At 42.7% G+C, this 27,337-nt stretch overlaps 6 protein-coding genes across 10 annotated transcripts; 1 reads left to right on the forward strand and 5 right to left on the reverse strand.

Moving 5' to 3' along the window:
- Positions 1-141: 141 nt before the first annotated feature.
- On the reverse strand, positions 142-843 carry LOC117189906. Of its 2 annotated transcripts, XM_033394990.1 has the most exons (3): positions 742-843; positions 408-656; positions 142-377 (listed from the first exon to the last, which is right to left on the reverse strand). In XM_033394990.1, the coding sequence occupies exons 2-3, from the start codon at positions 616-618 to the stop codon at positions 178-180; spliced, it is 411 nt and encodes a 136-aa protein (XP_033250881.1). In that variant the 5' UTR covers positions 619-656; positions 742-843; the 3' UTR covers positions 142-177. The 2 variants fall into 2 exon arrangements, with proteins under 2 accessions (XP_033250881.1, XP_033250873.1); XM_033394982.1 differs by having other exon boundaries at positions 143-656; positions 742-841.
- A 959-nt stretch (positions 844-1,802) lies between these two features.
- On the reverse strand, positions 1,803-2,321 carry LOC117189922. Its single transcript, XM_033394997.1, has 2 exons — positions 2,074-2,321; positions 1,803-2,043 (listed from the first exon to the last, which is right to left on the reverse strand). The coding sequence occupies exons 1-2, from the start codon at positions 2,282-2,284 to the stop codon at positions 1,844-1,846; spliced, it is 411 nt and encodes a 136-aa protein (XP_033250888.1). The 5' UTR covers positions 2,285-2,321; the 3' UTR covers positions 1,803-1,843.
- Positions 2,322-3,520: 1,199 nt separating this feature from the next.
- Positions 3,521-4,227, reverse strand: LOC117189872. Of its 2 annotated transcripts, XM_033394957.1 has the most exons (3): positions 4,124-4,227; positions 3,773-4,030; positions 3,521-3,742 (listed from the first exon to the last, which is right to left on the reverse strand). In XM_033394957.1, exons 2-3 carry the CDS (start codon positions 3,990-3,992, stop codon positions 3,543-3,545), a joined length of 420 nt encoding a protein of 139 aa, XP_033250848.1. In that variant the 5' UTR covers positions 3,993-4,030; positions 4,124-4,227; the 3' UTR covers positions 3,521-3,542. The 2 variants fall into 2 exon arrangements, with proteins under 2 accessions (XP_033250848.1, XP_033250840.1); XM_033394949.1 differs by having other exon boundaries at positions 3,525-4,030; positions 4,124-4,225.
- Positions 4,228-5,220: 993 nt separating this feature from the next.
- Positions 5,221-17,232, reverse strand: LOC117189882. Of its 3 annotated transcripts, XM_033394974.1 has the most exons (3): positions 17,145-17,232; positions 5,488-5,745; positions 5,221-5,457 (listed from the first exon to the last, which is right to left on the reverse strand). In XM_033394974.1, exons 2-3 carry the CDS (start codon positions 5,705-5,707, stop codon positions 5,258-5,260), a joined length of 420 nt encoding a protein of 139 aa, XP_033250865.1. In that variant the 5' UTR covers positions 5,708-5,745; positions 17,145-17,232; the 3' UTR covers positions 5,221-5,257. The 3 variants fall into 3 exon arrangements, with proteins under 3 accessions (XP_033250865.1, XP_033250856.1, XP_033250861.1); XM_033394965.1 differs by having other exon boundaries at positions 5,222-5,745; positions 17,145-17,229; XM_033394970.1 differs by lacking the exon at positions 17,145-17,232 and adding an exon at positions 5,839-5,904 and having other exon boundaries at positions 5,222-5,745.
- Positions 11,236-11,726, reverse strand: LOC117189928. The gene is made up of 2 exons (XM_033395009.1): positions 11,509-11,726; positions 11,236-11,478 (listed from the first exon to the last, which is right to left on the reverse strand). The coding sequence occupies exons 1-2, from the start codon at positions 11,717-11,719 to the stop codon at positions 11,279-11,281; spliced, it is 411 nt and encodes a 136-aa protein (XP_033250900.1). The 5' UTR covers positions 11,720-11,726; the 3' UTR covers positions 11,236-11,278.
- Positions 16,068-26,015, forward strand: LOC108156128. Its single transcript, XM_033394938.1, has 3 exons — positions 16,068-16,269; positions 25,173-25,282; positions 25,334-26,015. Exon 3 carries the CDS (start codon positions 25,376-25,378, stop codon positions 26,003-26,005), a length of 630 nt encoding a protein of 209 aa, XP_033250829.1. The 5' UTR covers positions 16,068-16,269; positions 25,173-25,282; positions 25,334-25,375; the 3' UTR covers positions 26,006-26,015.
- The last annotated feature ends 1,322 nt before the right edge of the window (positions 26,016-27,337 follow it).

Raw genomic sequence — 27,337 nt, forward strand, 5'->3', positions numbered from 1 at the left:
TTCGGGTGGCTTGTGTATCATGCCCTGTCTTCCGATCGGATAAAACCTATCTATCCGAACTTCTCTATAGAATGTCCTTTCTTCCGTAATTTAGTCCGTAATTAATTAAGGAAGCCCAAAGTACATACATGTGTGCAACATTAAAACAAACATTTTTAACGAGACCATCGAGTTTATTCATTCTCTCATGTATCTGTCAAAATATTCGCTGATCTCACGGAACAGTCGATGGATCTGCTGGCTAACGGCACTGTGATCCATGGCAGTCTCCGCGGTGTGGCCCTGCCGGTTGAGGGCTAGCTTCCTGTTGACGGCATTTGTAAACTCGATAAGGAGGTCCGAATAAGCGGCAAGGCGTTGATGGAAGTTCGCCATATTTAGTCCGGCACGCTCCGCATCTGCACGATTTTGCTCCACAGTGGTTCTGACTTGTAACAGGGCCATATATAGTTCTCCATCATTCAACACATCGTCCTCTAGGATTGGTTCTTCGTTCTGGTGGAGGTCCTGGTCGTGGTTCTGGTCCTGGTTCTGGATCTGGTCCTGGTTTTGGTCCTGGTCCTCCTGGTCCTCCTGGTCCCGGGCCAATGGCTTGTCGTCGCGTATAAATGGTGGCATTTCTCTCAGGGCGCTTGTGTTCCCTAGCAGTTTTAATTCTAAAATTAATATCGGTAGAGCCGTATGAAAACATGTTTAAAAAAAAAAAAAAAAAAAATATTGAAAAACGAGACGTGTACTCACCTTAGAAAACAAATTGTGTGTGATAAAAACTCTGTTGGTACTTCCACTCAGAGCTGTCTTCGTGAAAGCATGGCCTACTAAGTGCCACTATTTACAGAAGTCTTAGTAGCTTCTTCGAAAGTAGTCCTATCAATCAAATCTATTTGGTAACGAAACGATGTTGCTTGATTTGCTCGTATGATTAGCACAGAACTACCTTTCAAAGATGTTTCCGTTTCCTTTTAAAAGCCTGAACTTATTCCAAACTAAAACCGGTATTATACCTCAATACTTTTTGCATAATTGTAGGTTCAAAGATTGTTGGTCTTTTAACATTTAAGCGTCTTCCTTCTACATCAATCCATAATTTGTTGTTGCTGCGACTAAAAATCTTCCCATCTTACACCCATTAAAGCTCCACACCACAGAGCTCCACTCAATAAAAGCATTCTTCGATATTTAATTGTCATTCCGCCCATGTTCAACATCCCTTCTGTCATTAACTTCGCTACTACTCCAATCCCCACCCCTGGACTAAGCTAAGTGCGTGTGAATTCAGACGTCCCCTTACACCCACAAAAATCTATAAAACAGAGGAACCAAGGAGATCAGGAGGAGAGCCGAGTTCCTAAAAGCTCAAATAATAATTAAGTGAAACCATCACAGATCCGTTAATTTTACTAATCGAATTGGTTCCGAAACCTTTCCGAGTGTGAAAAACGCACGTTGATTTTTTTGTTTCGAGTCGAGCACAATCTGCAATCTAATGGACAGACAGGTGGGGAGCGTGGAGAACAGAGAGAACCCCAGAAAGAAGACACCTTGCGAATATCAAAGAGTGGCGGGGCCATACGGAAGGAAGACGCCTCAAGAACATTAAAAAGTGCCTTGAAGCATGAACTATACTTACAACAGAGCCCCGCATTCTATGATAATTTACAGGAGTATAAGTAATAATCCTAAATGCATTGGTACATCGATGAATAGTCAGTAGCGCATAAAACCTATCTATCCGAACTTCTCTATAGAATGTCCTTTCTTCCGTAATTTAGTCCGTAATTAATTAAGGAAGCCGAAAGTACAACATTAAAACAAACATTTTTAACGAGACCATCGAGTTTATTCATTCTCTCATGTATCTGTCAAAATATTCGCTGATCTCACGGAACAGTCGATGGATCTGCTGGCTAACGGCACTGTGATCCATGGCAGTCTCCGCGGTGTGGCCCTGCCGGTTGAGGGCTAGCTTCCTGTTGACGGCATTTGTAAACTCGATAAGGAGGTCCGAATAAGCGGCAAGGCGTTGATGGAAGTTCGCCATATTTAGTCCGGCACGCTCCGCATCTGCACGATTTTGCTCCACAGTGGTTCTGACTTGTAACAGGGCCATATATAGTTCACCATCATTCAACACATCGTCCTCTAGGATTGGTTCTTCGTTCTGGTGGAGGTCCTGGTCGTGGTTCTGGTCCTGGTTCTGGATCTGGTCCTGGTTTTGGTCCTGGTCCTCCTGGTCCTCCTGGTCCCGGGCCAATGGCTTGTCGTCGCGTATAAATGGTGGCATTTCTCTCAGGGCGCTTGTGTTCCCTAGTAGTTTTAATTCTAAAATTAATATCGGTAGAGCCGTATGAAAACATGTTTAAAAAAAAAAAAAAAAAAAAATATTGAAAAACGAGACGTGTACTCACCTTAGAAAACAAATTGTGTGTGATAAAAACTCTGTTGGTACTTCCACTCAGAGCTGTCTTCGTGAAAGCATGGCCTACTAAGTGCCACTATTTACAGAAGTCTTAGTAGCTTCTTCGAAAGTAGTCCTATCAATCAAATCTATTTGGTAACGAAACGATGTTGCTTGATTTGCTCGTATGATTAGCACAGAACTACCTTTCAAAGATGTTTCCGTTTCCTTTTAAAAGCCTGAACTTATTCCAAACTAAAACCGGTATTATACCTCAATACTTTTTGCATAATTGTAGGTTCAAAGATTGTTGGTCTTTTAACATTTAAGCGTCTTCCTTCTACATCAATCCATAATTTGTTGTTGCTGCGACTAAAAATCTTCCCATCTTACACCCATTAAAGCTCCACTCCACAGAGCTCCACTCAATAAAAGCATTCTTCGATATTTAATTGTCATTCCGCCCATGTTCAACATCCCTTCTGTCATTAACTTCGCTACTACTCCAATCCCCACCCCTGGACTAAGCTAAGTGCGTGTGAATTCAGACGTCCCCTTACACCCACAAAAATCTATAAAACAGAGGCACCAAGGAGATCAGGAGGAGAGCCGAGTTCCTAAAAGCTCAAATAATAATTAAGTGAAACCATCACAGATCCGTTAATTTTACTAATCGAATTGGTTCCGAAACCTTTCCGAGTGTGAAAAACGCACGTTGATTTTTTTGTTTCGAGTCGAGCACAATCTGCAATCTGCAACTAGAACCTTTCCGGATCTCTAATGCTAATGGACAGACAGGTGGGGAGCGTGGAGAACAGAGAGAACCCCAGAAAGAAGACACCTTGCGAATATCAAAGAGTGGCAGGGCCATACGGAAGGAAGACGCCTCAAGAACATTAAAAAAGTGCCTTGAAGCATGAACTATACTTACAACAGAGCCCCGCATTCTATGATAATTTACAGGAGTATAAGTAATAATCCTAAATGCATTGGTACATCGATGAATAGTCAGTAGCGCATAAAACCTATCTATCCGAACTTCTCTATAGAATGTCCTTTCTTCCGTAATTTAGTCCGTAATTAATTAAGGAAGCCGAAAGTACAACATTAAAACAAACATTTTTAACGAGACCATCGAGTTTATTCATTCTCTCATGTATCTGTCAAAATATTCGCTGATCTCACGGAACAGTCGATGGATCTGCTGGCTAAGGGCACTGTGATCCATGGCAGTCTCCGCGGTGTGGCCCTGCCGGTTGAGGGCTAGCTTCCTGTTGACGGCATTTGTAAACTCGATAAGGAGGTCCGAATAAGCGGCAAGGCGTTGATGGAAGTTCGCCATATTTAGTCCGGCACGCTCCGCATCTGCACGATTTTGCTCCACAGTGGTTCTGACTTGTAACAGGGCCATATATAGTTCTCCATCATTCAACACATCGTCCTCTAGGATTGGTTCTTCGTTCTGGTGGAGGTCCTGGTCGTGGTTCTGGTCCTGGTTCTGGATCTGGTCCTGGTTTTGGTCCTGGTCCTCCTGGTCCTCCTGGTCCTCCTGGTCCCGGGCCAATGGCTTGTCGTCGCGTATAAATGGTGGCATTTCTCTCAGGGCGCTTGTGTTCCCTAGCAGTTTTAATTCTAAAATTAATATCGGTAGAGCCGTATGAAAACATGTTTAAAAAAAAAAAAATAAAATAAAATAAAATATTGAAAAACGCGACGTGTACTCACCTTAGAAAACAAATTGTGTGTGATAAAAACTCTGTTGGTACTTCCACTCAGAGCTGTCTTCGTGAAAGCATGGCCTACTAAGTGCCACTATTTACAGAAGTCTTAGTAGCTTCTTCGAAAGTAGTCCTATCAATCAAATCTATTTGGTAACGAAACGATGTTGCTTGATTTGCTCGTATGATTAGCACAGAACTACCTTTCAAAGATGTTTCCGTTTCCTTTTAAAAGCCTGAACTTATTCCAAACTAAAACCGGTATTATACCTCAATACTGTGTGCATAATTGTAGGTCCAAAGATTGTTGGTCTTTTAACATTTAAGCGTCTTCCTTCTACATCAATCCATAATTTGTTGTTGCTGCGACTAAAAATCTTCCCATCTTACACCCATTAAAGCTCCACTCCACAGAGCTCCACTCAATAAAAGCATTCTTCGATATTTAATTGTCATTCCGCCCATGTTCAACATCCCTTCTGTCATTAACTTCGCTACTACTCCAATCCCCACCCCTGGACTAAGCTAAAAGCATGTGAATTCAGACGTCCCTTTACACCCACAAAAATCTATAAAACAGAGGCACCAAGGAGATCAGGAGGAGAGCCGAGTTCCTAAAAGCTCAAATAATAATTAAGTGAAACCATCACAGATCCGTTAATTTTACTAATCGAATTGGTTCCGAAACCTTTCCGAGTGTGAAAAACGCACGTTGATTTTTTTGTTTCGAGTCGAGCACAATCTGCAATCTGCAACTAGAACCTTTCCGGATCTCTAATGCTAATGGACAGACAGGTGGGGAGCGTGGAGAACAGAGAGAACCCCAGAAAGAAGACACCTTGCGAATATCAAAGAGTGGCAGGGCCATACGGAAGGAAGACGCCTCAAGAACATTAAAAAAGTGCCTTGAAGCATGAACTATACTTACAACAGAGCCCCGCATTCTATGATAATTTACAGGAGTATAAGTAATAATCCTAAATGCATTGGTACATCGATGAATAGTCAGTAGCGCATAAAACCTATCTATCCGAACTTCTCTATAGAATGTCCTTTCTTCCGTAATTTAGTCCGTAATTAATTAAGGAAGCCGAAAGTACAACATTAAAACAAACATTTTTAACGAGACCATCGAGTTTATTCATTCTCTCATGTATCTGTCAAAATATTCGCTGATCTCACGGAACAGTCGATGGATCTGCTGGCTAACGGCACTGTGATCCATGGCAGTCTCCGCGGTGTGGCCCTGCCGGTTGAGGGCTAGCTTCCTGTTGACGGCATTTGTAAACTCGATAAGGAGGTCCGAATAAGCGGCAAGGCGTTGATGGAAGTTCGCCATATTTAGTCCGGCACGCTCCGCATCTGCACGATTTTGCTCCACAGTGGTTCTGACTTGTAACAGGGCCATATATAGTTCTCCATCATTCAACACATCGTCCTCTAGGATTGGTTCTTCGTTCTGGTGGAGGTCCTGGTCGTGGTTCTGGTCCTGGTTCTGGATCTGGTCCTGGTTTTGGTCCTGGTCCTCCTGGTCCTCCTGGTCCTCCTGGTCCCGGGCCAATGGCTTGTCGTCGCGTATAAATGGTGGCATTTCTCTCAGGGCGCTTGTGTTCCCTAGCAGTTTTAATTCTAAAATTAATATCGGTAGAGCCGTATGAAAACATGTTTAAAAAAAAAAAAATAAAATAAAATAAAATATTGAAAAACGCGACGTGTACTCACCTTAGAAAACAAATTTTGTGTGATAAAAACTCTGTTAGTACTTTCACTCAGAGCTGTCTTCGTGAAAGCATGGCCTACCAAGTGCCACTATTTACAGAAGTCTTAGTAGTTTCTTCGAAAGTAATCCTATCCATCAAAACTATTTGGTATCGAAACTATGTTTCTTGATTTGCTCGTATGATAAGCACAGAATTACCTTAACTTATTCTAAACTAAAACCGGTATTACACCTCAACACTTAGTGCATAACTATAGGTCCAAAGATCCACTCAATAAAAACATTTTTCGATATTTCATTATCATTCCGTCTATCTTCCACATCCCTCCTGTCATGGATTAACTTACACTACTACTCCAATCCCCACCCCTGGACAATTTTCGGGACCCATCTGCCCTCTGCATACGAATGCAACTACAGTGAATACTCTTGCAACAAAAGGATGTCATGTTTTAACGCGACGCTTAATCTTTGAAATGATCTATAGCCCTTTCAAAGACCGAACTAAACAAATATATTATAATCTTCAAAAAATCGTGCGATATTCGTAAACAAATGTGAAAAAATCTATTAACATACCATAAAAGAGGGGAAACGTTGTAAGTTGCTGCGGAGACCGCAAGTCTACATTTATACCCGATACTTAGTCAGTATGGCTCTCCTCCGGCAGACGCCGCTAATATTAAACGATACGACAAAGAGTGCGTGCGAGAGAGACAGAAAATCAGTTTGAGCGTGTCGTCGGGCGCTGCGTAGCGACTGAAAATTTATTTCTTACTTTTGGCTATAATAATAATCCGATCTGATCCAGATTCGGCAATCTGATAGATATGGTAATTTTCTATGATTGTGCGTTTTTAATTTTCTCGTATCTTCAATATTGTTGCCACAGATTTTCGTCCTTTTCGGGGGCGGAAATATACGTGTAATAGTGACATTTTACAGAAGTTTGGATCGAAAATGTCGTGGCTCTAGCTCTTATAGTCTTTCAGCACTAGGCGCTGATAGGGACGGACAGACGGACAGACAGACAGGGCTCAAGGGACTCGGCTATTTTATGCTGATCAAGAATATATATACTTTATGGGGTCGGAAACGATTCCTTCTGGACGTTACACACATCCATTTTCACCAAAAATCGAATATACCCCAATACTCATTTTGGGTATCGGGTATAAAAAGCATTTAACTATTCCAGAACTAAAAAAAAAGTTTTGTATTATAATTTATAAGATGTAAAATGTTAAATCCTTCCTACATATATACATATGTATGTATGTATGTATGCCATGTACATTTACATATGTCTAAACTGTAAATAAAAAGGGAAATTCCTGTATATAAAATACATTAAATTGTGTAAATAAAACTGTTGTACAAACACAGCATTAATTTTATATTTAAATATCAAATCGTTTATTGATATCAAATATCGTTTTGATATTTTAATTTAAAATTGCGACGCTTGTCAAATAGAGATGTTCGAAAAAAAAGTTTTGTCATTTGCGAACATATATATGTATATCAAATCCGTGCAGACGAAAATGTAAATTTATCATAGTTTTCTGATGGAATAAATATTCATCGAAGCCTTTGTTGAATTTTTAATTTTTTTGTATGTCCGAAGAGCATCAATAGTATTGAAATGGATATGATTCGGAATATCAAAATAATATTTCTCAATTGTTAATAGTGTTATAATATTAGAAGAATTTTTGAAGAAGAAGAAAATGCAAGACTACGCAGATCGTAACATACACAAAAATTCTTTCAGTGTGGGTTCTCTTTCTGGCTCAGGCGCGGAGTGTGGTTTTGTGTTGATAACACTTTCGCTGGAGCTCAGCAAACACCATGGAGCGAGCGAGAGAGATAGGGAGCAGCTGAGTGAGCGAGATGAAAGACAGACAGACACAGTGAGATACAGCGCTAGACAGAATGAGAGAGTCCAAAGTGACGATTGTTAATCCCTGGTGCTTCATTATTTTCTTTCAATATTTTGTTCACTTCTTCTCTACGGACAGACACATATTTGTACATATGTACACATACGCTCAGCGCATTTTGCATGGCGGGACATTTTTTAATTTCCGCTTTAAATGATAACCACTTTCCTGGCAAACGGCAGAGGACAACACAAATACCAACACCAGAGAAAATACCAGAACAAACACGAGAGAGCAGGGGGGCACAAAAACCAAAATTGCCATCAAGGGCCTGTGATGCAACAATTGCACGAGTATTCGACGGACAGCTTCCTTCGGTGGATACAATGGCCACTCAGGAGAGCACGGAGAGCAATGGAAAGAAATCGCTGAACCTAAGATGGGGTCGGAGCGGAGGAGCCGTGATGCAAATGCAAGGTACCAAAATGTGCATTTGTCTTGGGACTTGCTCTCACAGTTGGTATTTCAATTCCAGGAGTCACATATACCAGTGCAGGTACACCAACAGTGGCACACCAGCACACACCCACTGAGGTACACAGTTGGAACACACTTGAGCACGTAGAGCATGCTAAAGCGAACAGATTTTTGGGGTAGGAGACGCGGGATGGCAATCCAAATGGCAGTCCCCAATTCTGGCCCGATCCCCGTCTACCAACAACAGCATCAACACGAACAACACCAACACCAACGCCAACAACAACAACAGAACTCGATTAGTGCTGCAGTTGCTGTTGACAATGCATTTGCCTTACATGTTTAATGATGTATTTACCTTGGCCAACTAAACTGAACCGCCCCGAACAATGCCATGCCCCCAAGACCGTACTCATACGACACCCACACCCACACCCACACCCACAACCAAAACCAAACGCAAACCCACACCCAGACCGAGACCCACAACCAGATTCCGACCAAACCCATCTCGGACTTCGAGTGCAGCGTTCGATTCTGATTTCCAGCACAATTGAAGTGGGAATGGGGTTGAGCTGGGACAGGGCTGTGTTCGCTCTGATTGCAACCGTGCAAAGTGCCAACACCTTACTGAACAGTCCCTTAACTGACCTCACTCTCTGCACCCAGTTCCACTGTAAAAGCGATAGCAACAGCCACTGCCACGGCCCACCTCCAGTCCAACCCCTACAGAAGGCCCAGAACCCCCACACCCACCCCCACCCCGAACACATTCCATTCCTCTTCAAAATTCAACTGCAGTTGACGTGAATTGTTCAGTTTGAAATCTATGATTGCAGCTATAGCTGCTTACAGAGACAGAGATAGATAGATAGAGAGTCAGAACGAGAAAGAGGAAGAATTAGACGGAGATGGCACACATGCAAAGGCGGTAGAGAGTTGGGGGCGTGGCAGAGCGCTAGGAGCAACTGGACATGCATAAATTTCTGACTTGCTGCCAGCCATTTAAGTGGAAAACGGAACATTTTGAAGCCTGCAGCAGTAGCAACAGGAGAAATAGCAGTAGCAGCCAGGAGTTCCAAAGCAGCAGGAGCTGCATCAACTAAAGACAAAAGGGGCCCGGAGTCAAGGCATCTTTGCAAAACCATGCGGCAGGTCCCATGTCCAGGTGGGCGCAGTGAATGAACGAACTGCGGGGATCAAACGCATGATGCACATGGCATATTGATTGTTTATTGCTTATTGAAATTGATTACCATAAATTGATTGTGTGGATGTTTTTCTGAAAGCTAAGTGCGTGTGCACTCAGACTTCCCCTTACCACCACACAAATCTATAAAACAGAGACTCATACGAAGACAATCGCTCCAAGGAGAGCAGGAGGAGAGCCGAGTTCCTAAAAGCTCAAATAATAATTAAGTAAAACCATCACAGATCCGTTATTATACCCGATACTCAAAATGAGTATTGGGGTATATTAGATTTGTGGTAAAAGTGGATGTGTGTAACGTCCAGAAGGAATCGTTTCCGACCCCATAAAGTATATATATTCTTGATCAGCATCAATAGCCGAGTCGATTGAGCCCTGTCTGTCTGTCCGTCTGTCCATCCGTCCGTCCGTCCGTCCGTCCGTCCGTCCGTCCGTCCGTCCGTCCGTCCGTCCGTCCGTCCGTCCGTCCGTCCGTCCCCTTCAGCGCCTAGTGCTCAAAGACTATAAGAGCTAGAGCAACGATGTTTTGGATCCAGACTTCTGTGATATGTCACTGCTACAAAAATATTTCAAAACTTCGCCCCGCCCACTTCCGCCCCCACAAAGGACGAAAATCTGTGGCATCCACATTTTTAAAGATACGATAAAACCAAAAACGCAGAATCGGTGAGGATGACCATATCTTCTACAGTGCAAAATCTGAACCAGATCGAATAATGATTATAGCCAGACTCAAGAAAACAATTTCATTCTTTCTCGCTCTGTCTCTCTCTAACACACAGGTTTCATGGTCGGTTTTGTCAATTGCAAAATATGAGTTCAAGGATCTCAGAACCTATAGGAGCCAGAGCAACCAAATTTGGTATCCACACTCCTGTGATATCGGACCTTGACCGTTTCGTGTCCAAATTTCGCCACACCCCCTTCCGCCCCCGCAAAGGACGAAAATCTGGGGCATCCACAAATCTCAGAGACTATTAAGGCTAGAGTAACCAAATTTGGTATCCGCACTTCTGTTAGATCTTACTAAAAAACGTATATCTCAGAATTTCGCCCCACCCTTTTCCGCCCCCACAAAGGACGAAAATCTGTTGCATCCACAATATTGCACATTCGAGAAAACTAAAAACGCAGATTGATAGATAATGACCATATCTATCAGATTGCTGAATCTGGATCAGATCATTTTTATAGCCAAAAGGAACAAATCAATTTGCACTGGCTACGCAGCCCCCGACGTCACGCTCAGACTGATTTTCTGTCTCTCTCGCACGCACTCTTTGTCGTGTCGTTCAATATTAGCGGCGTCTGCCGGAGGAGAGCCATACTGACTTAGTATCGGGTATAACTGTAGAGTTGCGGTCTCCGCAGCAACTCACAACGTTCCCCCTCGTTTTACTAATCGAATTGGTTCCGAATCCTTTCCGAGTGTGAAAAACGCACGTTGATTTTTTTGTTTCGAGTCGAGCACAATCTGCAATCTGCAACTAGAACCTTTCCGGATCTCTAATGCTAATGGACAGACAGGTGGGGAGCGTGGAGAACAGAGAGAACCCCAGAAAGAAGACACCTTGCGAATATCAAAGAGTGGCAGGGCCATACGGAAGGAAGACGCCTCAAGAACATTAAAAAGTGCCTTGAAGCATGAACTATACTTACAACAGAGCCCCGCATTCTATGATAATTTACAGGAGTATAAGTAATAATCCTAAATGCATTGGTACATCGATGAATAGTCAGTAGCGCATAAAACCTATCTATCCGAACTTCTCTATAGAATGTCCTTTCTTCCGTAATTTAGTCCGTAATTAATTAAGGAAGCCGAAAGTACAACATTAAAACAAACATTTTTAACGAGACCATCGAGTTTATTCATTCTCTCATGTATCTGTCAAAATATTCGCTGATCTCACGGAACAGTCGATGGATCTGCTGGCTAACGGCACTGTGATCCATGGCAGTCTCCGCGGTGTGGCCCTGCCGGTTGAGGGCTAGCTTCCTGTTGACGGCATTTGTAAACTCGATAAGGAGGTCCGAATAAGCGGCAAGGCGTTGATGGAAGTTCGCCATATTTAGTCCGGCACGCTCCGCATCTGCACGATTTTGCTCCACAGTGGTTCTGACTTGTAACAGGGCCATATATAGTTCACCATCATTCAACACATCGTCCTCTAGGATTGGTTCTTCGTTCTGGTGGAGGTCCTGGTCGTGGTTCTGGTCCTGGTTCTGGATCTTGTCCTGGTTTTGGTCCTGGTCCTCCTGGTCCTCCTGGTCCCGGGCCAATGGCTTGTCGTCGCGTATAAATGGTGGCATTTCTCTCAGGGCGTTTGTGTTCTCTAGTAGTCTTGATACTAAAATTAATATCGGTAGAGCCGTATGAAAAAATGTTAAACAAAAAAAAATAAAAACGAGGGGGAACGTTGTGAGTTGCTGCGGACACCGCAACTCTACAGTTATACCCGATACTTAGTCAGTATGGCTCTCCTCCGGCAGACGCCGCTAATATTGAACGACACGACAAAGAGTGCGTGCGAGAGAGACAGAAAATCAGTCTGAGCGTGACGTCGGGCGCTGCGTAGCCACTGCAAATTGATTTGTTCCTATTGGCTATAAAAATGACTTGATCTGATCCAGATTCAGCAATCTGATAGATATGGTCATTATCTATGATTCTGCGTTTTTAGTTTTCTCGAATGTACAATATTGTGGATGCAACAGATTTTCGTCCTTTCTGTGGGCGGAAGGGGGTAGGGCGATATTTTGAGATATACGTTTTATAGTAAGATCTAACAGGAGTGTGGATACCAAATTTGGTTGCTCTAGCTCTTATAGTCTCTGAGCACTAGGCGCTCATAGGGACGAACTGACGGGCAGACGAACAGAGTACCTGGTATAAAAATCCGGAATTCTCGCTTTCCACAATTCACAAATTTTTCCTGCATTTGGTCTTAAAAAAAAGGCAAAAAATGCGCAATCGGCAGCACTGGATGGAAGAGAGCAATACTGACTATGTTTTGGGGATAAATGTAGATTTTCGGTCGCAGCAGCAACTCAGAACGTTCCCCCTAGTTTTTTTCTTGATCTAGAGTGCCTGGGGATTAAATGTCAAAGTTAACAATATTTTGTGATCGGACTTTCGTCATTTTTATCGTCAGACTTTTGTGTAAATGAGCATACAGTACGGGTCTAAGAAAAAAAAAAGTTTTACTTCGTCTTCGTCCAATATTTTACTCAAATCTGCATAAGTGAGCGAAGCGAGTTAGCCGGCAATTGGAGTACGAGAAAAGTGATTGTGCAAGGGTAAGTGCAAAAAAAAATGTAGATTTAGATTAAAAAGAAGAAAAGCTAGATGGCTAGACGAACAGATTTTCGTCCTTTGTGGGTTCAGAAGGGGGTGGGGCGAAATTCTGAGATAGACGTTTTATAGTGAGATCTAACAGAAGTGCGGATACCAAATGTGGTTACTCTAGCCTTAATAGTCTCTGAGATTTGTGGATGCCCCAGATTTTCGTCCTTTGCGGGGGCGTAAGGGGGTGTGGCGAAATTTTGACACAAAACGGTCAAGATCCGATATCACAGGAGTGTGGATACTCTAGCTCTTATAGGTTCTGAGATACTTGAACTCATATTTTGCAATTGGCAAAACCGACCATGAAACCTGTGTGTTAGAGCGAGAAAGAATGAAATTGTTTTCTTGATTCAGCCTATAATAATTATACGATCTGGTTGAGATTTCGCACTCTAGAAGATATAGTCATCTTCTACGATTCTGCGTTTTTGGTTTTATCGTATCTTTAAAAATGTGGATTTCACAGATTTTCGTTCTTTGTGGGGGCGGAAGTGGGCGGGGCGAAGTTTTGAAATATTTTTGTAGCAGTGACATATCACAGAAGTCTGGATCCAAAACATCGTTGCTCTAGCTCTTATAGTCTTTGAGCACTAGGCGCTGAAGGGGATGGACAGACGGACAGACGGACGGACGGACAGACAGACAGGGCTCAATCGACTCGGCTATTGATGCTGATCATGAATATATATACTTTATGGGGTCGGAAACGATTCCTTCTGGACGTTACACACATCCACTTTTACCACAAATCTAATATACCCCAATACTCATTTTGAGTATCGGGTATAAAAATCCAGAATTCTCGCTTTCCACAATTCACAAATTTTTCCTGCATTTGGTCTTAAAAAAAAGGCAAAAAATGCGCAATCGGCAGCACTGGATGGAAGAGAGCAATACTGACTATGTTTTGGGGATAAATGTAGATTTTCGGTCGCAGCAGCAACTCAGAACGTTCCCCCTAGTTTTTTTTCTTGATCTAGAGTGCCTGGGGATTAAATGTCAAAGTTAACAATATTTTGTGATCGGACTTTCGTCATTTTTATCGTCAGACTTTTGTGTAAATGAGCATACAGTACGGGTCTAAGAAAAAAAAAAGTTTTACTTCGTCTTCGTCCAATATTTTACTCAAATCTGCGTAAGTGAGCGAAGCGAGTTAGCCGGCAATTGGAGTACGAGAAAAGTGATTGTGCAAGGGTAAGTGCAAAAAAAAATGTAGATTTAGATTAAAAAGAAGAAAAGCTAGATGGCTAGACGAACAGATTTTCGTCCTTTGTGGGTTCAGAAGGGGGTGGGGCGAAATTCTGAGAGACGTTTTATAGTGAGATCTAACAGAAGTGCGGATACCAAATGTGGTTACTCTAGCCTTAATAGTCTCTGAGATTTGTGGATGCCCCAGATTTTCGTTCTTTGCGGGGGCGTAAGGGGGTGTGGCGAAATTTTGACACAAAACGGTCAAGATCCGATATCACAGGAGTGTGGATACTCTAGCTCTTATAGGTTCTGAGATACTTGAACTCATATTTTGCAATTGGCAAAACCGACCATGAAACCTGTGTGTTAGAGAGAGACAGAGCGAGAAAGAATGAAATTGTTTTCTTGATTCAGCCTATAATAATTATACGATCTGGTTGATCCTTTGTGGGGGCGGAAGTGGGCGGGGCGAAGTTTTTAAATATTTTTGTAGCAGTGACATATCACAGAAGTCTGGATCCAAAACATCGTTGCTCTAGCTCTTATAGTCTTTGAGCACTAGGCGCTGAAGGGGACGGACAGACGGACGGCCGGACGGACGGACGGACGGACAGACGGACAGACAGACAGACAGACAGGGCTCAATCGACTCGGCTATTGATGCTGATCAAGAATATATATACTTTATGGGGTCGGAAACGATTCCCTCTGGACGTTACACACATCCACTTTTACCACAAATCTAATATACCCCAATACTCATTTTGAGTATCGGGTATAAAAAAAACGAGGGGGAACGTTGTGAGTTGCTGCGGACACCGCAACTCTACAGTTATACCCGATACTTAGTCAGTATGGCTCTCCTCCGGCAGACGCCGCTAATATTGAACGACACGACAAAGAGTGCGTGCGAGAGAGACAGAAAATCAGTCTGAGCGTGACGTCGGGCGCTGCGTAGCCACTGCAAATTGATTTGTTCCTATTGGCTATAAAAATGACCTGATCTGATCCAGATTCAGCAATCTGATAGATATGATTCTATGATTCTGCGTTTTTAGTTTTCTCGAATGTACAATATTGTGGATGCAACAGATTTTCGTTCTTTGTGTGTGCGAAAAGGGGTGGGGCGAAATTTTGAGATACACGTTTTATAGTAAGATCTAACAGAAGTGCGGATACCAAATTTGGTTACTCTAGCCTTAATAGTCTCTGAGATTTTTGAATATCCCCAGATTTTCGTCCTTTGCGGGGGCGGAAGGGGGTGTGGCGAAATTTTGAAACAAACTCGTCTCGGTCCGATATATTAGGAGTGTGGATACCAAATTTGGTTGCTCTAGCTTTTATAGTCTCTGAGATCTAGGCGCTAATGTTTTACTCTAAGCAAAGCCGCCTATGCTACGTGTGTGTTAGAGAGAGACAGGGCGAGAAAAAATGAAATTGTTTTCTTGATGCTGGCTATAATAATAGTACGATCCAATTCAGCTTCCGCAGTCTTAAAGATATGGTCATTCTCTACAATTCTACGTTTTTGGTTTTCTCATATCTTTAAAATTGTGGATGCCACAGATTTTCGTCGTTTGTGGGGGCGGAAGTGGGCGGGGCGAAGTTTTGAAATATTTTTGTAGCAGTGACATATCACAGAAGTCTGGATCCAAAACATCGTTGCTCTAGCTCCTATAGTCTTTGAGCACTAGGCGCTGAAGGGGACGGACAGACGGACGCACGGACAGACGGACAGACGGACAGACGGACAGACGGACAGACAGACAGACAGACAGGGCCCAATCGACTCGGCTATTGATGCTGATCAAGAATATATATACTTTATGGGGTCGGAAACGATTCCTTCTGGACGTTACACACATCCACTTTTACCACAAATCTAATATACCCCAATACTCATTTTGAGTATCGGGTATAAAAATCCAGAATTCTCGCTTTCCACAATTCACAAATTTTTCCTGCATTTGGTCTTAAAAAAGCAAAAAATGCGCAATCGGAAGCACTGGATGGAAGAGAGCAATACTGACTATGTTTTGGGGATAAATGTAGATTTTCGGTCGCAGCAGCAACTCAGAACGTTCCCCCTAGTTTTTTTTCTTGATCTAGAGTGCCTGGGGATTAAATGTCAAAGTTAACAATATTTTGTGATCGGACTTTCGTCATTTTTATCGTCAGACTTTTGTGTAAATGAGCATACAGTACGGGTCTAAGAAAAAAAAAAGTTTTACTTCGTCTTCGTCCAATATTTTACTCAAATCTGCGTAAGTGAGCGAAGCGAGTTAGCCGGCAATTGGAGTACGAGAAAAGTGATTGTGCAAGGGTAAGTGCAAAAAAAAATGTAGATTTAGATTAAAAAGAAGAAAAGCTAGATGGCTAGACGAACAGATTTTCGTCCTTTGTGGGTTCAGAAGGGGGTGGGGCGAAGTTCTGAGATAGACGTTTTATAGTGAGATCTAACAGAAGTGCGGATACCAAATGTGGTTACTCTAGCCTTAATAGTCTCTGAGATTTGTGGATGCCCCAGATTTTCGTCCTTTGCGGGGGCGTAAGGGGGTGTGGCGAAATTTTGACACAAAACGGTCAAGATCCGATATCACAGGAGTGTGGATACTCTAGCTCTTATAGGTTCTGAGATACTTGAACTCATATTTTGCAATTGGCAAAACCGACCATGAAACCTGTGTGTTAGAGAGAGACAGAGCGAGAAAGAATGAAATTGTTTTCTTGATTCAGCCTATAATAATTATACGATCTGGTTGAGATTTCGCACTCTAGAAGATATAGTCATCTTCTACGATTCTGCGTTTTTGGTTTTATCGTATCTTTAAAAATGTGGATTTCACAGATTTTCGTCCTTTGTGGGGGCGGAAGTGGGCGGGGCGAAGTTTTTAAATATTTTTGTAGCAGTGACATATCACAGAAGTCTGGATCCAAAACATTGTTGCTCTAGCTCTTATAGTCTTTGAGCACTAGGCGCTGAAGGGGATGGACAGACGGACAGACGGACGGACGGACAGACAGACAGGGCTCAATCGACTCGGCTATTGATGCTGATCATGAATATATATACTTTATGGGGTCGGAAACGATTCCTTCTGGACGTTACACACATCCACTTTTACCACAAATCTAATATACTCCAATACTCATTTTGAGTATCGGGTATAAATATTGAAAAACGAGACGTGTACTCACCTTAGAAAACAAATTGTGTGTGATAAAAACTCTGTTGGTACTTCCACTCAGAGCTGTCTTCGTGAAAGCATGGCCTACTAAGTGCCACTATTTACAGAAGTCTTAGCAGCTTCTTCGAAAGTAGTCCTATCAATCAAATCTATTTGGTAACGAAACGATGTTGCTTGATTTGCTCGTATGATTAGCACAGAACATCCTTTCAAAGATGTTTCCGTTTCCTTTTAAAAGCCTGAACTTATTCCAAACTAAAACCGGTATTATACCTCAATACTTTGGGCATAATTGTAGGTCCAAAGATTGTTGGTCTTTTAACATTTAAGCGTCTTCCTTCTTCATAAATCCATAATTTGTTGTTGCTGCGACTAAAAATCTTCCCATCTTACACCCATTAAAGCTCCACTCCACAGAGCTCCACTCAATAAAAGCATTCTTCGATATTTAATTGTCATTCCGCCCATGTTCAACATCCCTCCTGTCATTAACTTCACTACTACTCCAATCCCCACCCCTGGACTAAGCTAAGTGCGTGTGAATTCAGACGTCCCTTTACACCCACAAAAATCTATAAAACAGAGGCACCAAGGAGATCAGGAGGAGACCCGAATTTCTAAAAGCTCAAATAATAATTAAGTGAAACCGTTACAGGACCGTTAATTGTCCTAATCGAATTGGTTTTAAAACCAATCATAATACTCGTACGATCTATTTACATACATATGTATGTGTCATATGTAACAGATAAAATTACATATTGGAAATGGATTTATAGCAATTCAATTTCCTATCGACAAGCAGACCGTCCAGCTTTAAAAGTACGCAATCCACAATCGATTCCCACTCGTGGCCAAAATAAATTATTGGAAATACAGTGTTTTAGCCGTGCGTTTCAATAAAATTCTTATATTTTGCATTACAACTGCTTTCGTAATTAAAGCAAACCACTTTTATTTTTAAAGCTATATTGGTCCAAAACTCTCTCCAAAACATGGTTTTCTTTTTAAACAATTTCTGTTTGTTGTTTAAAAAATACTCCATGCCAGTGTGCGAATGTTTGTTCATGTTTCTGTGTGCTTATGAGTGTGTGTGAGGAGCACGTTTTTATTTGCGCTCGCACATTTTTCCATCTTTTGCTGCTCCGTAAACAGCAGGGCAAATTCCGCATCTTCCATGTGCCGAGTGCCAAGTGCTGGAGCGCTTCACCAGCAGCCGCTTAAGGCAGCCAACTCACACACACACACACACCCAATACAAACACACTCTCAAACACTCACTCATACGATCAAACATACGCGCTAACGCCAACACCAACACCAAGTACACATGGCAGCCATTCTCTAATGCAGTCCACAGAGCCATATGCAAATGCATCTCCCATTGCTGCAATTGAAAACCATCCCCCCCAAACCACCCCTCTCCCTTTCCACAAATGGAAAACACGGGAAAAGCCAAAAACAAGTTGGCAGGCTCGTGGGGCGAATACTCCACCAAGGGGACTACCCATGGGTTGGGAGAAATACAGCGTATCAGAGAGAGTGATGCTCAGGGGAAGAGTCCGATATTCCTTTGCTGCTGGGTGTGCTACTGGTCCTCAGGAGGACCCCCTCCCCTCCGCTGCACATAAATAGCAAATATTTGGCTTTAAAAAGCAAAGATTTTCGTGCTCAAAATAAATCTGGAAGGAACTCGAAAGGACATCCTCTAAGAAAACTGCTCAATCTTCATCAGCGTCGTCGACCTACCTCGGCCGTGTAGGCCTCCTCCTTCTCCTGTCTGTGCCCATTTCCGCATCTTCTCGTATATCTAGAGCCATGCCAATGCCGATGTCAATGTGACTGGCCCTCGGCCGCGCACTTCATTTTCCCCAGATTTACTTTTCTATTTGCGGGGACATCGACTTGATTATCATACAACGTCCCCATTGCCGTTTAACGTCTTCATCAATATCTTCAGCACTCGATGCTGTGCTCAGCGACGCCATTAAGCACTCAATCAGTCTTTATCAGGTTTTGACAACGATTAACGCTTCGGGCGCCAAATGCTTTTGATGGATGGCTGACTTGACTTTACGCAGGGTTCCGCTCCCATCCTCAGCAGCCCATAATCCCTATTTAGGCTGCCGGCTCACCTATCTCTCCCAGCCCCGGCAACTGTCAAGCGTCCTACAAAATTGATTTGCAACATGGTGCTCGTACCCTAAGCCTCCCCCAGTTTTGCACAGGTTTGGGAGAACCTCTCAACCTCAACCACCTTAGGCTGCTTAGGGTATTTGGTCTCGTCTTAAATTCGTTTGCGGCTTGCACTCGAGCAATCGATTTGCTGCTCATGGCTCATTGACTCGACTCGACTCGACTCGACCCCCAAATCGCACCGCTCGAGGCCTGTGCCGTTCCGTTTTTTTGCGGTCAGAAAGTGGCCCAGAGTCAGAGTCCTGCATTGCCCAGCCACGACATCCTTTGTCATGTTGACGCTGGTAAATGTTTATTGCACTGGCACCAGGGCAGGGGTACAAAAAAGGGCAGCCAACGCTAACGCCTGCCTCATCAATTTTTTTCCGAAACATGGCAGAAACTCACTGCGATGGAGGAGTGATGGGCTATGAGGCATCAAGAAAAGGATCAATCCATTGAATACGATAGTTTATGGGGAATAAGAAAGGAAACTCAGAACCGGGTCTCCCCATTGAAAAGCAGGGGATCTGAAGAAAAGAAAAACGTGAAAGAATATCTATAAAGCAGATGAACTGTGTCAATTGGTGGAGTTTATAACAATCCTCGATTTCTGGTTTATAAAGAGGAAAAATTTACCGTTGATTTTGATTCATAGCACAGGGAGATTCCATACTATGCCTTCAAGGGCAATCCCTTTCATGTATGAAATAGAGGATAGATTACCAATCCTTCGATTGGGTATCCGAGCCATACCCCAAAAAAAATCGAGCACCCACTCCAGAACCTGAGTGGATAAAGGGTTTCGACTGCCAACATTCTATTTCATTTGTGCTTTGATTTTCCCCGTTTCTGCTCCGCTGCTTTCTGCTGCCGACTTGATGGCCTTTTGAGGTTGCGAAACGATTTTGCGTGTTTAGTTAATATTAAAACGCAGCCAAATTAATTAATTAAAGCGCTTTTAGCTGCACACACTCTGACAGTCTGAAACACACAGACACAAATAAACGATGAGTGGAAAAAATTCAATAAATTTCAATTACGAAACAAAGGGCAAAGAATGCAATTTGCAATGCACAACAAAAATATTCAATTATGATAAGTAAATAATAGAAATGTCACGCCAGCCATTTCCCTCTCTTTCTCTTCTGTCTCTCTCTCTCTCTCTTTGTCTGTCTGTCTGTCAAAGTCCCTGTCTTTGTCGCACTAGTGCGTGCCTATTCATATTTTAATTATCCCAATAAACCGAGCTTCCCCCAAAAATTTAATCCTTTTTCTGTGGCTGAAACTTTTGGGCACCAGGAAAGAAAACATTTTTCGTGCCTTGTCATGGCTTGTGTTTTTAACGACTCCTCGAGCCGGAGAAACAAGAGCAATAAAAATATTCCTTCAGCCAGCGAAGATATTACATCATGGTTGGCTTTTTCAGTTTCCGTTGCCTTTTCCTCGGAATGCGGGGTGGGGAAAACTCTCAGAAGTCATTAACATTCTAAAAGGTTTTTCTAGTCGTACGTAGTCGTATATAAGGGAACTTCATCATCTCCATCATCAAAATATCATCGTCTCAGTGCCTATCATTGTGATTATGATCCTGTTTCGTGCTTAAGGTGCGTCCTATTCACACATTCCGCCCTCAAAACGCACACAGATTAACATAAGCGAGCACCGCCAGCGATACCAAGTTACTCCGATACAAGAACACAAAGATACAAAAATACACAGATACACAGATACTCCGATATGTGGGTAGCAAATCCCGCTGATGTCATTTCATTAGTTTCATAAATATTTATTCGATTTGTTATCGTTGTAGCTGGCTGCTTGTCGCTTTTATCCATAATTTATCAATGTAAGCTGCAACATTTTCAGCGTCGTCTTGCCGGCGTCCTTGCCTCCAGCGCCACACAAGCACCACTCCACGCCGCCACTCTGCCACTCCTCACCGCACCACCCCTACCTCTTCCTCTTTCCCGATGAAATTGTCGTTGACAATTTTCTAATCCAATTGATTTGTGCCGGGAGGGGCCACATCCAAGCCCAGCTCCTCATCCTGGCCCTTGCCCCCTCGTAGTCATCCGTCCATAACTTGGACAGCCGTAACACGCGTTGTTTTTCTTCCTAAATATGTACATACGAATTTGTATATTACACTCAGAGAAAACAAAGCCATTTAAATAAATTGTACACCCAATGGATATTCAATACGAATATTGAAATAGTTTAATTCCGAAAATTCAATTCCGTTGAATAACAATGTAACATAATTGATTATAAAATAATTTGATTTATATATCGAATTCATCAATGGATATTTTTGAAACAATATATCTATTATTTTCGACGTAGAAGTGTTAATTTCGACTATTTAAATGGATTTATAAAGATACGATTTCGGTTCAACTGAAAAAACGTCCACAAACGATACTCTTTTTCCACTGTGTATATATTTCTATATGTACATATATAGAATATTTTTGACATGTTTGCGGTGGCAAAGGACGGAAGGAATGGAGGTAGGTACTCATAGCTGCTTGGGGATTTTATTTATGTTTCGTTATGTATTTTTGTAAATTTGTTATGAATTCTTTTTTGGCTTGTCGCATTAGGAATGCAAAATTGCCTCACATACAGACACACATTCCTCTCTGCCCTCTATGTGTTTGTTTATGTGTGTGTTTGTGTGTGTGCAATTTCATGTTGCATATTTATTGGCGTGATTGTAGTTCGCATAGCCGGAGGCCATCAACTATCCATCTGCCAAAAAAGAGCTCACTCCACCAGAACCAGTCCAATGTTTGTACACACACACACACAAGCTGATTGCTCTGACATTTATTTGGTTGGATATATGTACATATCTGTGGAAATTATCCCCAATCCAAGCTACTCGCCCATTCGTTTGATTTCCACTACAAACATTTGCTAATTACCCAAATATGAACGGAGCACGTGGGTATCTATTGATAGATGGGGAGGGGATTTCTGTCGCATACATATATATATATCCGTTCAGCCATTAAAATCACATTTAATAATGTACTTATCGAATTTAGCTGAGTAAAAGAAAATCAAAGGAAGAAGGAAACATTTTAATACCCTAGAATTGTGTCTTTATAAATCGTGATTTACCATTAAAAAAAACTCTAAATAAAATTGTATGATTCCTTTAGAGAAGAAGGATAGTATCTGAACAGAGACTTCATCTTCGTATTCGTTGAACCAATGCTACAGGCACTGCTTTATCGATTCCAAAGTTGAGTCAAATGATGAATATGTGTATTTTAATTAAGATTCGTTGAACTTATAGAAGAAGACAGAGATGGAGCTGGAGGTTGAGGTGGAGAGAAATACAGCAATGGAACACTCAATTTCCATTTAGCATTTCCCAGGCAGCAATGCCAGCACTTGAAGAGCACTTTGCTGCCTGCCATTACATTTTGGTCGGCATGTTATTAGGGAGCGGAGTAGTGGCGGAGAGGGCTGCCTATGTGCAGAGCCCACTGCACCAACTTCAATTCAGTGGCAACAATTGCCTGTAATTATATTCATAGTCACTCCCCCTCCGCTCCATCCGCTCCTCCCGCTATCTATACGTGTGTGTGGGTCCGACTTCATTTGATTTGAATAGTTCCAGTAGTGTTCGTAGCTGTAGCTGGTAACTTTGTTCCAATATCCAAATTATTATTTATGTTTCAATTGAATGACTGATAGATTGACAGGGCCAAGAGAGTGCCGAAGAGGTGGAGCGATGGAGCTGTAGAGCAGTGAAGTTGGCCAACATAATTCAGTTTTAATCTATTAATTAAGCATTTTGATTTCGTCAATTGGTGGGCCGACTATTGGCCTGCCACTGGGCACGCACGCTCATTGCCCACCCAGTCCCCTCGACCTCGCCATAATGAACATCGAACATCGTACACACGCACAAACAGTCTAAACAAATATTGCGGTCAATTCTTGGGGTTAATTTGTTGATTGAAACCTGCATATACTCGTGGCGTGTGTATAATTTTGCTGAATTATGAATGGTACAACGGGGTCTGCGGGTGAGCGAGCGGGGTCGGGTTAGTCAGTCAGTCAGTCAAATTATCAAGATTGCTCAATTAGTCAATCAATATGGGAGCAAATTGAATATGTGGCATTCACTGATGTCCGCACTAATGACAGTTTGGTGATTTTGATGGCCAATAATGCCCCTGATCGGGGAGTTCAGAAGCGGGCCATAAAGTGCCTGCTGTAGCTGATTGCTGTGGCGCGAATGATATGATACTTGATGTCAGGAATGGGCATCAGACTTACTTCCCTTCTACTTCTATGGTGGCTTTTGGGTGTGCTTCAGGGCTGTGATATGGTATTGAGGTCGTAAAAGTAACGAAGTATGAATACAATGAAAGAACAGCTCAACATACTTACATGGAATAGCAGATCTAATACCAAATACCAAAAATACACCTTCTATAAAACGGAAAAACAAAAAACTTTATTGAGAGAGCTTACACTAGAGCTTACACTACTAGAGCTTACAGATTTGAAACAATCAGCACTGACCAAAGCTAATTGTTATGTCTTGCTTAGCTTTCCATTTTCTTCTGGCACATCCTCTCCCACTTACCCATGATACTTATCCCTAATCCACAAAAATTCTCAGTAGATTTATCCTCAATCCAGTCGATTCTCCGATTATTGTGTGCCTCCATCAATACCCATCGCCATCCCTTTCCCCCATCCGCATCCGCATCGCAATCGGAATCCTAGTCCCAACCTCAACGACTCTACCCCACCCCCGAGCAGTAATCAGTAACCCGTAATCATTTCCAATGGTCCATCGTTGTTGGCATTAAAGCGGGCGTTTAACCATCGCTGAGAGTACGAGTATCCCTGTATCCTCCTCCTTTGGGCCTTCAGCCCATTGCTGGCCAAAACAAACTGCGCCAGATGCTGGCTTCCCGATGCTCCGATACTTGGATGCTGGGATGGTGGACGGTCTCCAGCGTTGGCGTTCGGTTGCAGTCACCAGACCCAAGTTCATTATTTGCGCTACGTGACCTGCAGGCAGCATTTGCCAAAACTCCCTACCCCACAGATCCCAGAAGCCAGACTCCATACTCACATTGCCCCGAGACCCCACACTCAACACACAATCCAACAGGAAGGCGGTCCAACTTCATAATTGGGATGTTGTATGTGGCATGGCCATGAGTACGCAGCGGAGTTCCCTCTTATGGAATTTAGAGTATAGAGTGTGGCGTATGGAATGCGGCGTGTGGCGTGTGAAGTACTCGTACTGGCTGCGCTTTTATAGAGATTGCTCCCACACCGCTCAGCGTTGATCCTTGGTCCTACTCCAGCTGCACTTGGTCACGCCCAGTCCCTAAAGACAACGGCGGCTGGAAAAAAGAGAGCGGGAAAAGTAAGAGCAAACCGCAAAGTTTTTAGCGAGCGCATAAATCATCTTCTTTCTTTGTTTTACACTTCGGAAATTGGGCAGAGAGAAGGAGGCTGGTCATAAAATTGAGACGACAGCAGGTGTGTCCCCTGTCCCCTGTCCCCTGTCCACCCACTGTATTTCCTTCGTCGTTGTCTCTAGCTGTACAAAGACTGTACAATCGGTTTAGTCAAAAGCTTTTTACTTAGAATAACCAAACTATAATAATCTTACTTTGGTTGCAAAGCTGATTTTCCCAACATAAATATGTAATTATGTATGCATCCTACTGTGCTCCCCCAGGTCAATTCTATTGCTTGATTTTATTAAGAAGAATTTCAAGATAGGTAGATGTTCGAATTTCAAGATACGAAATTACGAATGCCATGCGATCTAGTGTGCCAGTTCTGCCTAAAACTAAACAAATTTTTTACTTAGGTGGATCTAGGTGTGCCGTGCTTTAGCTGAATTTGTACGATCTAGATGTCAATAGAAATCTAGAACAATATTTAATCCTGCTGAGAGGCGACACATTCGCCAGTGTCAAAGTAAGTAATATTTTAAAAATATTTTTCGATAATCCAACCGATTTAAGTTAGATTGATAATCTACAAATTGTGACGAACTTGTGTTGACTGAAGATGCCGTCGTTTGATGCCCCTGCTGAATGGTTCGAGGGCGACCTGGTCTACGACGAAGATCCGGAATTCCACTTCCCAGTGCCCAATGTGGACGATGCTGAACTCGAATTCCAGGATGCTCTACAGGCAGCATTTGACGAGATCCCCAACGAAGGGTTCGAAGTCGAAGACCAATACGACGGTGAAATATCGTCACTGGAGAGCGACCAGGACATCTACGAATCGCCGAACACAAGTTCATTCGAGATATCAGATTTTGAGGTCAGCTCCGAAAGCTCCGAAGCTGTCGCTGAAGGTCGGGTAAATCTGGCAGACATATCTGACCCAACGTTAGTGTCATCATCATCATCACCTGAAACATGTTATTATTCAAATAACGGAGTATTTGAAGACATTACCAATATTGAGGCAGATCAGGAATCCATTGTCACCGTTGAGACGTCGATTGACGATGCAAAGAAACTATTGGAAAACATTTTTCGCACCCAAGACGAGCTGGAAGACAAACTAAACTCCTTAGGAAATAAGCTAGATAAACTAATGGAGGGGATCAACGAAAATATGGCAAATTGTGAAAAATTAAAATTTAATCTAAAATGTATATTGAATTTCCAATTAAAAGACAACTAACACATTCTGTTGCGATCCAATGATATTGGGTTGACGAGAGCTGGGGTTCTATCAGGGTTCTATCAGGGGTTTCGGTTAGCAGAGCAAAACTGGCAGCTGCTACCATTAATACCATATAATTGCAATGTTTTGTTAGTGGTACTCTAAAAATAGTTCAGAGCTATTGGAAAGCCAAAAGCTGATTGCCACGACAGGAATGTCAGCGACCGCGACCTGCACTTGTTCATTATGCAGGAAGCCCGACGACTGTGATTGAACCATCAGCGACAACTTAGACTTTGTCTGGCGATGGAGCAGGAGTTAGAGCTGTCGCTTAACTGTCGCCGTGGCATCCTTGATGCCTGAAACCGGCTGCCCCCTAACCTCTCACCCCTCACCCTCTGAACGAGCCCGACACGCCCATCCCGCAACTGGTAACCTGTGGCAAAAGCGAAAAGCCAAAAACCAAACATGTAGACACAGTGGCAGCACGAAAAGTAAAAGTTAATACGATATTCATGAGCTGCTAAGCGCAGATGTGACTGGCATTGTGATACAAGCCAGCAAGGAGATTCGGTAGCAGTTACAGATACAAATACAAATACGGTTTCAGTTACAGATACAAATACAGTTATAGCTGTCCGTGTATGTGGGGAGAGATAGCTTCACAGGAGGGGAGCCGACTGCCGACTGCCGACTTCCTACCCATTCAGTAGTCGTCGTGCCGCTCTGAGACTGAAGTTTAATTAATTATTTAATTTTAAGCACTTGAGCGCACCGAGAGCGACGATGGAGAGACGATGGCTTGGGATTAACTTAATAATATATGAGCCAGGACTACGAGTACGAATAGTAGTATGAGTGTGTGTGTGGCCCTGGCCATGTTCTGTGTCCTCGGCTGAGCTGTGTCCTTGTTGGCCTGACCGCTTGGCCGCTCCAGTTAATGCAGACTAATGAGACATTGTGGAACGAATTAATTTCACGCATGATTAACACATCAAATGCCAGAGTGGCCGCACTCTCAGACGAACCGGGGCCTAGAACTAGAGGAGCGGGCACCACAGAGTTCGAGGACATTAGTGGCGAAATTTTGGGGCCACACCATGAGTACGAGCATTCAACAAACTTTGCTGTTCTCGCCGTCAGTTGCCACATTAACCCAGTTCCATAGGTGCAGATAACACGGAAGTGTCATCCTCAAATGTCGTCTGCGTGTGCAACGCTGCAGAAACATTTTTCGTTCGCCATATAAAAACATGAAAAATCACATAAATATACATACATATGCATGTATAAACTATTTCAAACTTTATATTTATATACGAGACGGGTTTATGCATGTACGTATGTATA

The sequence above is a fragment of the Drosophila miranda genome, chromosome XL, assembly GCF_003369915.1.
Source record: "Drosophila miranda strain MSH22 chromosome XL, D.miranda_PacBio2.1, whole genome shotgun sequence".
Taxonomy (NCBI): Eukaryota; Metazoa; Arthropoda; class Insecta; order Diptera; family Drosophilidae; genus Drosophila; species Drosophila miranda.

What these genes read in the sequence shown, in the direction of transcription:
- LOC117189872 (XM_033394949.1), bottom strand. Translation starts at nt 3,992, where the DNA reads ATGCCACCATTTATACGCGACGACAAGCCATTGGCCCGGGACCAGGAG.
- LOC117189928 (XM_033395009.1), bottom strand. Translation starts at nt 11,719, where the DNA reads ATGCCACCATTTATACGCGACGACAAGCCATTGGCCCGGGACCAGGAG. An exon ending in CAGAACCACTGTGGAGCAAA is followed by an intron (nt 11,479 to 11,508) that starts ATCGTGCAGATG and finishes GTGCCGGACTAA; the next exon opens with ATATGGCGAACTTCCATCAA.
- LOC108156128 (XM_033394938.1), top strand. Translation starts at nt 25,376, where the DNA reads ATGCCGTCGTTTGATGCCCCTGCTGAATGGTTCGAGGGCGACCTGGTC.
- LOC117189906 (XM_033394982.1), bottom strand. Translation starts at nt 618, where the DNA reads ATGCCACCATTTATACGCGACGACAAGCCATTGGCCCGGGACCAGGAG.
- LOC117189922 (XM_033394997.1), bottom strand. Translation starts at nt 2,284, where the DNA reads ATGCCACCATTTATACGCGACGACAAGCCATTGGCCCGGGACCAGGAG. An exon ending in CAGAACCACTGTGGAGCAAA is followed by an intron (nt 2,044 to 2,073) that starts ATCGTGCAGATG and finishes GTGCCGGACTAA; the next exon opens with ATATGGCGAACTTCCATCAA.
- LOC117189882 (XM_033394965.1), bottom strand. Translation starts at nt 5,707, where the DNA reads ATGCCACCATTTATACGCGACGACAAGCCATTGGCCCGGGACCAGGAG.